General features: G+C 45.8%; 1 protein-coding gene across 7 annotated transcripts in view; it reads left to right on the plus strand.

Annotated features, from left to right (window-relative positions):
• Positions 1–14,956, plus strand: part of MEIS1 (Meis homeobox 1) — a 165,498-nt gene that overhangs the window by 20,996 nt on the left and 129,546 nt on the right. For all 7 annotated transcript variants that reach the window (XM_038551459.1, XM_038551464.1, XM_038551463.1 and 4 more), the window contains one exon: positions 9,253–9,364. In XM_038551459.1, the coding sequence (XP_038407387.1) occupies positions 9,253–9,364 (112 nt within the window). The remainder of the gene's footprint in view (positions 1–9,252; positions 9,365–14,956) is intronic.

Genomic DNA, 14,956 nt, shown 5'->3' on the forward strand with positions numbered 1-14,956 from the left:
CCTTGGGGGGCATTGTACGCCCATAGGCCCTCTCCCTCGGCCTTGTCGGTTGGTTGTTCGTGGCGTGGATGAATTAATTCCACTCTGCAGGTTGGTAACGAGCGACCTGAGAGTGTCGGAGTTGAGCCCTAAAAGATGGCAGGCTGCAAAATAAGATCCTAAGGGGCACGAGGAAGGTGGCCCATCGCGCCGGGTCCGGCCTCCTAAGGCCGCTGCCCTCACACCTGCCGCGGCCACCAGGCCCGGAGCCCGGGGAGGGGGCAGCTGGGCACCGACGCCCCCTGGCAGGACAGCAGACAAAGCGTTCAAGGGCTGGTACACTTTAAAGATGCCTCTGACTGCCAGACTGCTTTAGATCTCATTACAGCATAATTAGGGACATTAAAGTTAGTTCCTTTCCACGTCCTTTGGCCTTCTTTCCTCATGGGCACGAGGATGAGGAAGTGGGTGCAGGTTGCCGTGTGCAGGGCAGTAGTGAGTGTGCACTTGTGCATCTCCCCACGTCTGACCCTGAGGCTTCGGGGATTCCTGGAGCTCATGCAATCACCTGATACAAAACTTTTCATTTAAAGGTGAAATTACTCCTCGGAGAGTTTTCACCAAAGGCAAAAAAGCACAAAAATTCTTCTCCTCCTCTCTCCATGCCTCATTACACAGAAATAGAGGATTCAGTGTTTGAAAAATTATCATTTTTGTCGGTTTTATTTGTGGTACGTGAGAAGTGGGAAATCTGGGACCCAGTTTAACAGACGCTGTCTTTTGTACCATATACCTAGACACCCAGGTGTATATGCACGTGTCTGTGTATTTCGGGCAATGCATCACAGTTGCTAAGTTTTAGGGTTTTAGAAATCGACCTTATTTGATGCCGAATCAGACACCCTTCTGCTATGAGGGAAGACGCCGGCTGGCCCCAGCGTGGTGAGCACCATAACTAAGGGATAATTGGGTAATCGCCGAGATGCGTTCCTAGATTAAAAGTTCACAATGGAAATACGGTAGGGCTGGGAGGGGCAGTGTGGTGTCTTGGTGAGAGCCGCGGATTCTGAGTGGGGATGCTGGATTTCCATTGTTTCACCCCTAATTTGCCATCTGCCCTGAGTCACCAAAATCAGCCATCGGGCCTCCGTTAAGTGGGTTAGCAATAAGCACCTCTTATCGCGGCGTTCAACAGGGGCTCAAGCAGAACCTGGCAGGCCTGCAGCTTGGCAGAGGAGAAGGCAAGGCGTGGCGGGCGGGGAGAGGGAAGGAAATGCGAAGGAGGAGGAGAGTCCAGGGAGAAAGTCGGAAGAAGTGTGCGAGGGAGATAACCTCGTGAGGAGTGGGCCACCCTGGGGGACACCTCAGGCCACCGCCAGGCTTCACCCGGCACAGCACCCGCCTCCCCGACTTTATCATCTTTCAGCAGGCTGGAGCGTGGACTTAGGAGAGGCTTCGCTTCCAGAACCACTCTCAAGCACATCTTCACGCGGCCCCTGAATCCACGGCCTGTGTGCACACTCAAGTATTAATCTGTGAGCTTCTGGTATTTAAACATATCTAAAAGCTTAAAGGGTAAGAGGACAGTTTCACTGTGTTAAAACACGCTGCCCAAACTTGTCATGCTTAAATGAATTTGCTTAATGATTTCCAGGGATTTTTTTTTTTTTTTAGAAATATGTGTAAAGAATTTTATACTTTTATTCCGAATGACCTGAATTGAAAGTTGGATAGACGCAGCCTCAGAGGAGTAGGTCTTGAGAAGGAACAGGTTTTACCCAGGGCTCTAGCAAGGCGTAGGTGCTTCTTGGTGGTTGAATGAGCCCAGTGCTTATCCTGTAGGCTGGGGTTGTCAGGCAGATGCAAGTGGGGGCCACCACGATTTTTAAATAGGGCTTTTAGCCTGTCAGACTCTGAGCAACTCATAAATAAAGCGATCCCAGGACTGCCAACTTCTCAGCTCCAGGGACACGCTGGTAAACCTGTATCCCCTTCTGCAGCAGTCCCCGAACCCCTTCCCTCCTCCTCTCTCCGTGTATGGATCCCTCTGGTTCCTTTTTCTCCCAGATGGCATCGTTGAGTGGGGGACATATAAGGCCTGGTTTCTGCTGAAGTTCTGCACCTCTCAGGGTCCTGAGAGACACTGCTGAGAGAGACAGACGTGCGGAGTCGAGGGGAGGGGGCGCATCCTGCATGGCCACCAGGGAGCCCCCCCTGCCGTGGCTCCCGGACAGGCACAGGCCTGTGAGTGCAGGTGCCAGCGTGGACCGTGCAGGCGTGGGAACGTGAGCCGTGCGGGTGCGCAGGAGCGCGGGGCACACGGGTGCACTCCGCCCATGGACTGGCGACTCCCCTGGTCTGGAGGGACTGGCATTGTTCACTTTGGGAGCCAAGCCAGCTCTTGCAGGCCACTAGAGATCATTTTCTAAAGAGACCCTGGTGGTTTGGAAAAAAAAAAGGTGAATGCACTTCCCAGAGAGAAAGCACCTGCAGATAGGTGCAGACCAACTTCACCTTTGGAGCCCCGTGATTTACTTCATCAGTTTCTGCATAGCTGCTAGCTGACCTCTTCAGAGTCGAGATCACCGGGCTCTCATTTATCTATACCTTTTTGACTGGGACTGGTAGGGTAGAAATTTTGAAGAACGAAACCCCACTATTTTTGGTCCGGGGGAAAAAAATGATTCTGATATCATACTGATGTGATAAACGACCAACTGAGAAGATATGTCAAAGTACTTTGTATACTGTAGAGTGATTTATAAATATTAGGCATCAAATTAAACTTGATGGGGTGGGGAGGAGCAAACCACCTGTAAAATCATGTTATTTGAAGGTGAAAATAAGATCAGTGTGCATTCCCTGAGCACACAGCAGCTGGGAGATAGCCCAAGGCATACTCAGGTGAGCTGTTCTTTCCAGGGGGTCTATAAACTGAATACACCTGTATGTAGATATTTCAGGTTTGACCAGGTCAACCTATGTCATTGCATTAAAAGCGTTAGTAGCTGTCATTTATTGAGTGCTTGCTGCATGCCTGGAAATATACATGTTGTGCCTACAGAGGGTCATTATTATTATTTTTTTAAATTGAGATGTGATTGATAAAGGAGCCTTTTTTGGTCCCCATTTATGGATTAGGATATCAAGAGTTAGGGAGGATGTGACTTGCCTAAAGCCGTGTAAGTGGTGCAACCAGATTTCAGCTGGGATATGGCTACCTTCAAATTTCCTTTCTTTTTTGACTGTGTTATACTGCAACTGAGTATGTGTGTGTGTGTATATATATATATATATATGATTTTATAGATATATAAATGTGAATATATGTATAAATATCAATTGTATATGAACATATACTTATATATAAATATATATGATATATATAAATATATATGTGTATGTATATATATGTACACACACACACACACACACACATATATATATAAAAGATTTTAGTTCATTGAGAGAAAGAGCGGAAGGGAGGGGCAGAGGGAGAGGGAGAGAGAGAATCCCAAGCAGACTCCACACCAAGCAGGGAGCCCAACTCAGAGATTGATCCCACAACCCTGGAATCATGACCTGAGCCAAAATTGAGTTGAACACTTAACCAACTGAGCCACCCAGGCACCCCTAACCCCAAGTATATTTGTATATATGTATATACATATATATACACACATATATATACATACACACATCACTATATATATGTATATATACGTATGTGTGTGTGTGAATGCAGGTGTATGAAATGTTTTTAAATTGTGCAAATCATTTTTCAGATTTTTTTTGTGATATTTAATATAGGAGATCACAGTATCACATGACAATTTAACACAAGTCATTCATTTGTTCATTCAGAAATATATCTGCATTTAATGTGTTATAGACACTTTCCTGGGACGGAGGGTGTAAGGATGAATGAGATAAAGTTCAGGACTTCAAAACATTCATAGTGTAGAATTCTACAGGACACCACAAAACAAGATGGGGGTGAAATGATAGAAGTGCGCATGAGGTGCTGTTCGTGCTCAGGGGAGAGGAACCGCACTCATCCTGGGGGAAGTGTGTGTGTGTATCAGGGAAGGCTTTCTGAAGGAGGTGTTAGCTGAGCTGAAACTTAATTAGCAAGTATGGAGTAATTAGGGGCTGGGGCCAGGCGGAGTGATGGTGGTGGTGGGGGGGGGGGCGAGGATGATTGGCCTGGAGGGACAAGCAGAACGTATCTGCCAGAAACCACGTCCTGGAGTACAAGGAGCAGTTGAGGAACGGTCCTCAGGAGGTGGACCATGAGGGCTCGCTATATGAGGGCCAAGGGCCCCAGACTGTAGTATTCTGTAGGCAGTAGGGAGCCGTTCATTCATTTAACAAACATTTCCTGAGTGCCAGCCACGTGCCGGGCACTGAGCTTGATAGGCAAGATGCAATGACAAGCAACAATGACCAGTTCCTGTCCTCATTTCTAGTGGAATTGAACTGAGAAGTGATTTGACTGAACTCTTTAGAGCTGGGAAGGACTGAACAAGACCAGCAATCAAAAAGGTGAAAAATGAGATATTTGTGAACTATCTGGGGGTAAAAGTGAATGAGACTTGATGACTGATTGAATGTGGCAGCGGGGAAGTAGATAGGTGTCATGGATGATCCTCAGGCTTATGCCATGGATGGATGGTGTTATGCCAGCTAGGATCAATAACAAAGAAGAACGGGTAGGATGTTGGTCAAGAGATGAAGAATTTAGCTTTGGACTTGTTGAGTGAGATGAACATATTCGCATGGAGGTGGTTTAGCAGGTGGTTGGGCATGCAAGTCTAAAGACCAAAGAAGAGATCCAGAGACACAAATTTAGAGGCATGTGGGTGAGAACTCAAATCACAGTAGTGAAAGGAATTGTCTAAAGAAAACATGAAAGGTGATATGAGGACCAGAAGTTATGCCTCAAATTAAGGCCTAGATAGAAAAAGAATGGGAAAGCTCTAGGGAGGAAAAGTTACCAATGGATAGCTTTATTCGTGGGGAAGGATAGTTTGGGAAGTTGCAGTTCATCTGTTGGAATATTGGTGGAATGGTAAATGATGAGCGGTTCAGCTTAGCTCCCTAAGCCATGACCGAGTGCTTAGCGTGCACCATACATTGTGCCGAGCCAGGAAAGAACAAGACAGAGAAGATCCAGGTATTATCCCTGCCCTGGAGGAGCCTGTGGTCAAGGAGGTCACTGCCTCTATTTGACTACCAGATACCAGTATAATTGCCTTATAAATAAAAAATACCACTCAATGAATCTTAGCATAGCATCATTTGAAAAACTCCTTATTTTCAAGCATTCTTAAGAAATGATAGAAGGCATGAGAGTGTTCAGCCATGGAAGAGAGAAAACATGGGGGAGAATCATTGACTTGCTCCACATATTTATTTATTTTAAAGATTTTTTTTTTTTTTAATTCACGGGAGACATAGAGAAGCAGAGACACAGGCAGAGGGAGAAGCAGGCTCTCTCTCCGCAGGGAGCCTGATGTGGGACTTGATTCCACGACCCCAGGATCACGACCTGAGCCGAAGGCAGATGCTCAACCACTGAGCCACCCAGGCGTCCCCCACATATTTAAAATGGCTATCTTTGGGGGCTCCTCAACTAGACAAAGTGTGAATGGAAATTAGATGGAAATGAAACTGGTTTGTATGCTATATGTTTATATATTGACCAGGAACTTTCTGATGACGCGAAGCCTCTAACTGGCCACCTCCATTTATTCAAAAGAAATAAGATGTGGAGGACCACTGGCTCTCGATGTCAGGTGGAAGTGTTGGCCCCACGATCATGAAGGTCGCCCTAGCCCTAGCTCTTCCACCTGGCCCTGTGAGTGTCTGCTACAGCAGTGATCCTCAGACTTTTAAAGAATCACGTGCCCCTTTGACAATCTGATGAAAAGTCGTGGACACTCTCCCCGGGGGAGAAGAATGCAAGTGTGTCCATAAACACAATTATTGCTAAGACAAGACCCTCCCTCCCCACAACCCCCCACCCCCACCTCAACACACACTGAAGTCTTTAGGAGTCTCCGGACTTTGGGTTAGGACCTCTTGTCCTAATGGATCTCCAGTAGATGAGAACATAGGCGTCACTTTCTCTCAAATTATGTACGTTGAAGAAAAAAGCCTCTCGGGGCCCTAATTTAGAACCGTGACTACGGTTTGCCATACATCTAATGCAATGCATCATTGATTTTATTCTGTCAACCTTACTTTACAAGTGGCCCCAAGCAACTCACAACTTCACAGATATATGTACATAATCGTATGCACATATTTTATTTTAAAAATAATGATGACGCTGTTTGGTGTAACCACTGAGAGTCACAGAGATCTACGTTACTGTAGCTGAGATTCTCGAGTAGATGGATTTTGGGGGAGCTCTTTCTGATTAGGGCTGCCTTACATATTTATGCCAGAAGGGTTCACGAGCTATTTCTGAGACTTAGACTTTAATCATGCTTAATGAACTGAACTAAACATAATTCTTGTTCTGTTTTGGTAACCTTGTGGATTTCTCCTGATGCTCAGTTTTGTATGACTCTACCGTTCTTGAAATGCTAATACCCGAAATGCTAATTCAAGAGAGGACCACAAAAGTTAGCTCTCATGCCTGAGGAGGGCATTCAGGAACCACAGGCCCCTCTGGACTGAGCGAGGCCGCGAGACGAGTGAGATTAGGTGGGAAAATACTGGCTCCCACCTTCGGTGAACACACAAATTTAAACATATAGGTTGCACAAAATTTGGATAAACTGAGGTGGAATCCAACATTTCTTGCATGAATGCCTGTATAATGTGGCGATAGCTGTGAGAAAAGAGGAGCCCGGCATCTAAGACCCAACACAATGAAAATGCAATGAATCGGAATGCCTCACAGATCATAGCGGAATCAGAATTTCCAGCAAGGAAAATCTTTTCATGGTGAATTAAGTGGTGGATGAAGAAAAATGGTGATGAAAAAAGGTAGGCACAGATCACAAACACTGGGCTCAAGGCTCACTGCTGAAGATTTAAGAACCTTAGCTAAAGCTATGCAGAATAGAATGTGGAAAATTGAATTTACTAAACAATTAAGCATTGAATTAATCTACATCCTGCACAGTAGAAAAGTGGGGGAGGGAGCAGAGCGGAGCTGAATAAATCAGTGGAGCTCATTAAAAGATAGTGAATATATCAGGTCTGTTGTAGCATAAAGGAGGACAGTTTCCTGTATAACACGGAATGATTCTTGGGTTCTAAGTCACCTTTCTGGAGTCCCCAGTCTTAATCAGATTAACCAACATGCCTCTGATGAGGTTCTTCTGTCGCCCTGTATTTTAGCTTGTTATCGGTAGCTTTTCTATTAATTACGAGTCAGATCGCCAGTCAACACTGGTAGTGAGGGACCACATAAATAAAATGAGAGAGCCCAGGAGATGTCACTCGCAGGATCTCATGCATCGTGAAACTCCCGCGGGTTCCTGCAGCCTCCCACATGCCTTGCCGGTCTTTTGTTCAATTACAGTTAATGCAATACTTTGCCATTTTCTCCTTCTAATTATATTTTCAAGTGGGATTTGTAGCACAGAGAAAAACATCCTTTTACATGTCGAGGCACCGGGGTTTTGTGCCTGGCATTGTCTGTCCCCTGGGTGCTGTACCATTCTTTCTGCAGAGCTCTGAATAAACAAGTCCCCCTTTTAGAGCTGCAGTTGGACAAACTGAAAATTTATGCGTTAACTGTTTGCATTCTGAGCAGGTGTTCCAGATTACGTCCCCCAGCGTTCTCCTGACAGGCCGCCGAATGTGTGTCTGTCTGTCGGAAAGCCCTTGTCTCCCAGCTCTCGGGTCTTTCAGGCGCAGCCTCCGTGGGTCCATCAGCACCGTTTCTGAGACCGTGCGTGGAACGGTTGAGTCCAACCTGTGACTGGTGGATCTTTCTGCAACTTTATTTGATTTGGGGGCCGGGGATCGGTGGGGGGGGCACGTTAATCTTCTGGCCCAGTTGGGTGGCAGGCAAGCATCCTTTTCGGGGACAGGGAGTCTTCCCTGGATCCCTCGACAGCAGGCCTCTTCGGTGGGATCTTCCCTCTTCTCTCCCCCTGGGTGTCAGGAACATTCTATCTCAGCCTCTCTTATCTTCTCTGGGACGTGAAGACACCTCTCAAGGCATAAGCAAAGCTCACTTTGATTTTGCGCGGCACATTTAAAACGACGCGGGCCGGGGGGGTGGGGGGTGGCCCGTAAACTTTCCTAGGACAACAGTCCCGAACCGTGACGCCCTAGGCTGAAACGACGCAGACGTATTTTACAGGCAAGCTCACCCTGCCTTTGCCCCCTGATAATCTTGAAGACAAATCCCGCTTCCCAGCCAAGAACCAGCTTTCTCTTCTGCATCGTTCCTACTGTGCAGGATGACCAGTGACTCATCAGGCTGTTTCTGAAAGCTAGCACTAAAAGCTAATTAAAATCTTTTCTGGTGATAAAGGGAGATTTGGGAGAAGTGTTGCCATGATTGTTTTCCCCAAGAATTTAATTTACTGCCAATTTTTTCCTATCTGAATGTTACTTTCAAATGCACCCAGTGATAAGAAGCAACATCTGTTTTCCGTTCAATAGTACAAGGAGGCTCGGCATGGGGCTGAGTGTACACAGTCCATGTGAATCTATTGTTATTCTCATTCCTTTTTTGTCCCCGTGCCCGGTCCATTTGCCATGTACCATCCGGCAAACAGCTGACACATACTAGCTATTATGGACCTCGGCCTAATTGTGAGGTCTTCAAAGCTTTGCCATGTTTGTCTTCCAGGATGAATCAGAGGCCTCTAGAAACCACAGTGCGATAGACCACTGCTCTCCGTTTGCATTTTCAGAGTAGTAGCAGACTGTCGTGCCAGAGGGTTGGTTGGTGTTAAAAATACAGTCAGAATCCAGTGGCAGCAGCCCCCGCCCCCGTCCCCGGCCCCGGCCCCGGCCCCGGCCCCCTTCTCTGCCTGGAATGTTTCTGTTTTCCTTGGTAAGAAAGCGATTGCTTACGGAGTAACTACTCGTCGATGCTATTTTAGCCCAGAAGCAGAAATCGGCCCGTGTTACAGGTGCCAGCGTAGCTCCGAGCTGGCACCGTTCGTGAAGGGGGACGGGGGAGACGGCCCGGCCGTCCCTGGCAGCCTCCCGGGGCTTTGTCACTGCCTGACGGGATCCCACCGGACCACTGTTAACCGACCACTCCGTTTGGATTTCTGATTTGTGCCCCCGCAGCCCTCTTGGAACAGAGATCACGATGACACGGCATCCACTCGTTCCGGAGGAACCCCGGGCCCTTCCAGCGGTGGCCACACATCACACAGTGGAGATAACAGCAGTGAGCAAGGTAGGAGAGGAGTTCTCACTCTCTTTTGCTACTCGTTTCATTTTTAAGGGTTGAAAAGTCCGAAATGTCCAGTTAGCTACCATTTGTACACGTTTTCCTAGAACACCGACCCCTCCCAGTACGGGAATCAGCTTATCTTATTTTGTTCTCTGGGCCCTTTCTTCTTCTCTGCCATTCCAGCTGCCCAACTGCCTGTCACCCGGCCACCTCCCTAAAAACAGGGTGGGTGAGTTGGCTGAGGACAAGACTAGGGTAGATGGGAAGTTCAAACGTGCGGAAATAGTCTGCCACCAATGGCCTGCGATACAAATAAAGAGTATTGTTATTACTCGCCCTTAGAGCCTCTCAAGAGATGGTGAAGAAACCTCTTCCAAGATTCCAAGTCAATGGCGTCTTCAGACGCTTCGAAGGCAGTGGGCCTTTTAGGGGCACACATCGGGCTCCCCGTCCATTGGGTTGAAGCCATTTTTCCGGGTTTACTTACCCGAATCTCTTAAGCATTCGACTTTACTGCAAAGTCAGACTCTAGGCAATTAGAACAAAACGAGAAGAAGCCAGATCAGTGTAGCCCATCTCGTTCCTTGAATGCACACGCCTGTGCGTGTAGTTGAGTGTCCGTGGGTGTGCATGCCTGACCGTGACTAGTAAGAAATAAAGTTTTAACGTAAAGTTAATCTTCTGCAAAAAAAAAAAAAAAAAAAAAAAGGTGAATGAGTATTCAGATGCCTTGTACTGGCTTCCGTGAGACCTGCTGCAGTGGAATTTTGTGTTCAGTCAGTGCAAGCTAAAGCTTAAGAGAGAATTCTCTATCTGAAGATAAAAAGACGGCTTTATTGAGGTTGACTCTGAGCCCACAGTAGGTGCCTACTTTAAAATCTGGTTTGATGATTATGTTTCATCGGAGTGCCGTTAGCAAAAGAATTTTGTTTTCTCACAGACATTGGGCTGTACCCATTAGAACTGCAAAGTCTAAAATGAATCTGACATAATTCATTTGAAAACAAAACCAGGAAGGTTCCTTTCTTTTTTTTTTTTTTTTCTTTCTTTTCTTTTCTTTTATGGCACATGTATGCTCTCTGGACTGGGAATTACTTCTCCACATATAATTTTAAGCATTTGAGATATAGTATTGTTCAAAGAAAAGTTGCTGACTTCACCACAATTGTAAGTGTAGTAAAAATGGAGCCCAGGATAGTAAACCAGTTCAGAGCTGAGGCAGAAACATGTAACCTCTGACCTCTGACTTTTACTGGAAAATGATATGCAGCATAAGAATCCATGGGGCCTTTTCTCTTTCAAGTGTGTGTGTGCGTGTGTGTGTGTGTGTGTGATGGTGTTGCTGCTCACGGGGCTGTCGTGAAGATGAGGTCGGCACTTTCAATATGAAGCCCTATTCTCAGCTCATTCCATGAGTTTTCAGAAAGGCGTAAATGGAGTCTGAATTCTTCTTCGGGCACTTCAGAATTGGCACATGAGGTCGTAGCCTCTTGTTTTGTTTGTTTTTCATTTTTTGCTCTACAAGATAGACACCCACACCCACACCCATATACATCTCATCTAGGAACAGGTGGGTGGTTTAGCTGCTGCTGCGAAGGCTTGCAAACCTGCTGAAGTGTCCTCGAATTTAAAATTGTAGCGTATAGGGACGCCCGGGTGGCTCGGTGATTGGGCGTCTGCCTTCAGCCCAGGGCGTGACCCCGGGGTCCTGGGATCGAATCCCAAGTTGGGCTCCTTGCATGGAGCCTGCTTCTCCCTCTGCCTGTGTCTCTCATGAATAAATAAATACATCTTAAAAAAAATCGTAGCATATATGCTTTCTCAAAGATAATCTGATAAAAAGGATTTTGAGGAGGCAAAGGCCCTGTCCCAGCTCTTCCCCAGTGACATGTCACAACAAGGAATTAGGAATTTTGCATGTTTCCTTTTCCTTCAACAAGTGTTCTCCAAAGGCCAATGTAATAATGAATTTCATTGTAAGACAGAGACGTCTCTCTCTCACACTACCTGAGCTTTCAACTTACCTCGTTTCTCTTTATATTTTTTCACATAAGACCACCCCCTATTCTGCATCTTAAGAGTTTTCACGTAAGCGGTATCATTTGATGGGGCTCCGGTGGGCCTTTCTACAACGACCCTCATGGGCCCTGCGCTTCATCCCTTGCTAACTGCAGGATGATGCGTCCCAGTGTCACCGCCACTCCTTCTCTGCATTTCCATGCCGCCCACGACCCCTCTAAACCTCTTCTCATCCCTGAGACCTGTGGGGCTGGGTCTTTGTGCAGCCTTCGGATTAGCTGCGCACGGTAGCTTTTCCATGTTTGCCCTGGCAGCCGTAGACGCGTGAGCTGTGCCAGCATTTGGCCCGTAGTGCATGTCCTAAATAGTTATTTACACAGTTTGAGTCCATTTTAGTCAACTGGGTAAATAACAGCCCTCTTCAAAAGATTTATAAATCCATAAATATGTCTTTATACATACCCAATAGACAGAAATAACTCAATCTGTCAAGAATATATCCAAAGAGGTGTTTCCCCCACAGACTGGAGTAATACATATTTTAAAACTTTCTCTACTGTATTATTTGTACTTGTGTTTCTTTTTCCTCATTCCTTTTCATTTTTCACCACTTCATTATGGCACCTGTGGCACCAAAAAAAAAAAAAAAAAAAAAAGGAAAGAAAGAAAGAAAAAAAAAGAAAGAAAGAAAGAGAGAAACCTGTAGGCTCTAGTCTTCAGTTAAATAACCTTATCTGGACAAGACGTAGGCATACGACAGGCTGTATCTCAACTGAGTCCTGTCCTTTTGGACTTCCAAAGTAAAAATAAATAAACACATACATTAAATAAGTCATTCAGGAAATTTGTAATGTTCTGACAGATTTCAAAATACAGTGACAATTCCTAGTTAGCCTTCCAGCAATTTGGGGGATTTTGAGTGCCTGATGACTTGCCAAGTTAGCAGCCCTTGCGACTGATGGAATAGTTTTAGTCCAAACTTTTACCTAAGCATAAGAAAATAAAACAGAAAGTCCAATGCTGGGCATTTTAAAAGAGCATATGTAAGATATATAATCAAGAAGACCCTAAAGATGATTACTCTTCAGAGATTTAATGTTTATTCCCGGTGTACATCACACATCTTTCCCCCAACTCAAATTGTTTATCACGGGAACTCTTCCTGTGGCATCTACCTTTCATTTGATATTAACACTTGTGGCCATTTGCCGGAAATTGAATCTTTCATAGTGAGGCTCCTTTATAAAGCTGGCATTTAGAAGGAAGGCCAGACATCTGTATTTGGTGGTGGTGGTGGGGGTTCTGCTGCTGTTGCTATGACATCGGTTTTTGTGTACACCTTAACTGCCTCAAAGCACTCTCAAAGATAGGAGGTTGAATTTTGATTTTTATCCCTATCATTTGGCCCCTTTCCCATTTCAGAAGGGAAAAAAGTAAAGCTCAGAAATGTGGAAGTAACTGTCAGACTCAGCCTTAGGATCTTGTCTCTTGGCCTTGCTTTGTAAGTCCTGTAGGATGGGGACCCCAGGCCGCGTCTTGTAAATAAGATGAGGTGCACATCGGCAGATACGCGACTCTCTCATGTCTTTTCTGTCCCACCGTGGGCAGCTGCCCTGCTGACCACAGTCAGGGCCTCCTCTAGGAAGCGCGTGGTCTGGAGCAGGAGAACACCACGCCCACCTGGTGCCTTTGCCCCACCGAATTTGAACTCTTTCCCGGGAGGCCTGTTGCAGTCACTCTACAACTTGCAAGCAGCTTTAGCCGTGACTGACCACATTTTGCATTTCCTTTTTTTTTTTTTTTGGTTCAAAGTCAAGAGAGATGAGTATATGACAGTAATAAAAGAATCCAGTAACATATTAAGGGGTGTCAGCGTAGGCATTTCCATCTCTCACTTTGTAAAGGAGATCACAGAGGTTCAGAGAGGCTGGGAGACTTGCCCAAAGTCATCTACCAGGTGGTGGTAGAGTCGGGACCTGAACCCACACAGTGTGACTCCAGAGCCCAAGCTCCCCATGCCTGTGTCTCCCAGTGATTTAGTGTGGCTGGGAATGGAAAACAGACCATCGGTGGATACTCTTCCTGTTAAACCCAAGTTGAGATCTCTTTCCCCAGTGTGGGCACTGGGCCCGCCCGTCTCTGTAGTGGTGATGACGGAGCTGTGAATATGCCAGAACCGGCGTTAGCCTCAGGGGGCTTATACTCTGCTGGGGAGTGAGAATCTAGTTTTGTGTGTGTGTGTGTGTGTGTTAAGTGGAATGATTGAGGTATTTCCAGCGGACCGTGATGATTGATATGATTAATTTGTATTATGCATTAAGAGCCTATACCATTTCACTCATTCAGAGATTTACTGAGTGGAGAATAGGAGCATACAAAACAAATAAGGGCATCTCTCTTGCAGAGCATTTCCCATTTACAGCTCATCTCATTTTCCTCTTTTGTGAGGAAAAAGAAAAAGTATTATTTCTACGTCGAAATTTGATGTAAAACATCTCAAGTCTAAAGGGCCTTAATGATCGCTGAAACCTCTAAGACCCACTTCTGAACTTCTCCTTTTTGGGGGCAGGACTCAGTTCCACAATAGTATCTTGGCTCCCACTTAAAAAAAAAAAAAATAAAAAGAAGAAGAAGAAGGCCAAACCAGCATGTTTCTTTAAAGAGGAATAATTGAAAAGCACTGCTATTTCTTTCTAATAATGTGTCAATAGTTGTAATGCCTCACAGTGTCCCTCCCCGCCCTCCCACCCCCGCTCCAGCTTTTGTATGAGTTCAGGGAACCTATAGGCGGAAGGCAATCCCATTTATTATTGAAGGGAATCTGAAGGCAGTTGTTCCAGGCTTGGGAGGCCAGCAGGCACAGCCGGGCCTGGAGGAGGCGGGGAGCGGAGGGGGCGGCGGGAAGGGCCACGTTATGTTCCAGATGACTAAGCAAGGATTTATATACCAGCTCGCCTTTTTACATGAAGAAGAAAAGTAATAACAGCCCAAACCCGGGCATTGGAAACAGTCAGCTGTCCGATGAATAATGGGATAGGTGGCAAGGCGCGCTCTGATTGGGTGTCTTAATGAGCACATTTCTCCCAGAGTTTGGGCTGCAGTTCCCCTTGACCTTTGCCCTTTATTGACCAAACTGACACTTCATTTTTCACATACTTCCAATTATGGCTCGGCTTAAGTGTCGCCCTCCCTCCTTTATTTCTTTCCTATGGACGACTCGAGAGCGGTGCAGGCCACAGAAGATATTTTAATTTGACAAACTACCCGCAAGCAAGTCAGGTTTGGGATGTGATCTCTAATCTGCAGGTTTTCAGATGAAAACACAAAGTGGACGCTGCTTGTTTAGGAACGGTTTTCTTTCTTTTGTTTTGTTTTGTTTTGTTTTTGTTTTTAAATCCCGACAGATTTTTAAAACAGTGTTTATAATAACCCAAGAACCCTGTGAATCAAACAAATGTTTGTTTGGTTTTTTTTTTTTTTTTCATTCCGTCTGTCTGTCGGTCAGGGTAGCTTGAACGATCTCTGTTTGCTCACACTTACTTCTTAAGTCTTACACTTCTGCGGGGACTTCTTGGA

Source organism: Canis lupus, chromosome 10 (assembly GCF_011100685.1).
Source record: "Canis lupus familiaris isolate Mischka breed German Shepherd chromosome 10, alternate assembly UU_Cfam_GSD_1.0, whole genome shotgun sequence".
Classification (NCBI taxonomy): Eukaryota; Metazoa; Chordata; class Mammalia; order Carnivora; family Canidae; genus Canis; species Canis lupus.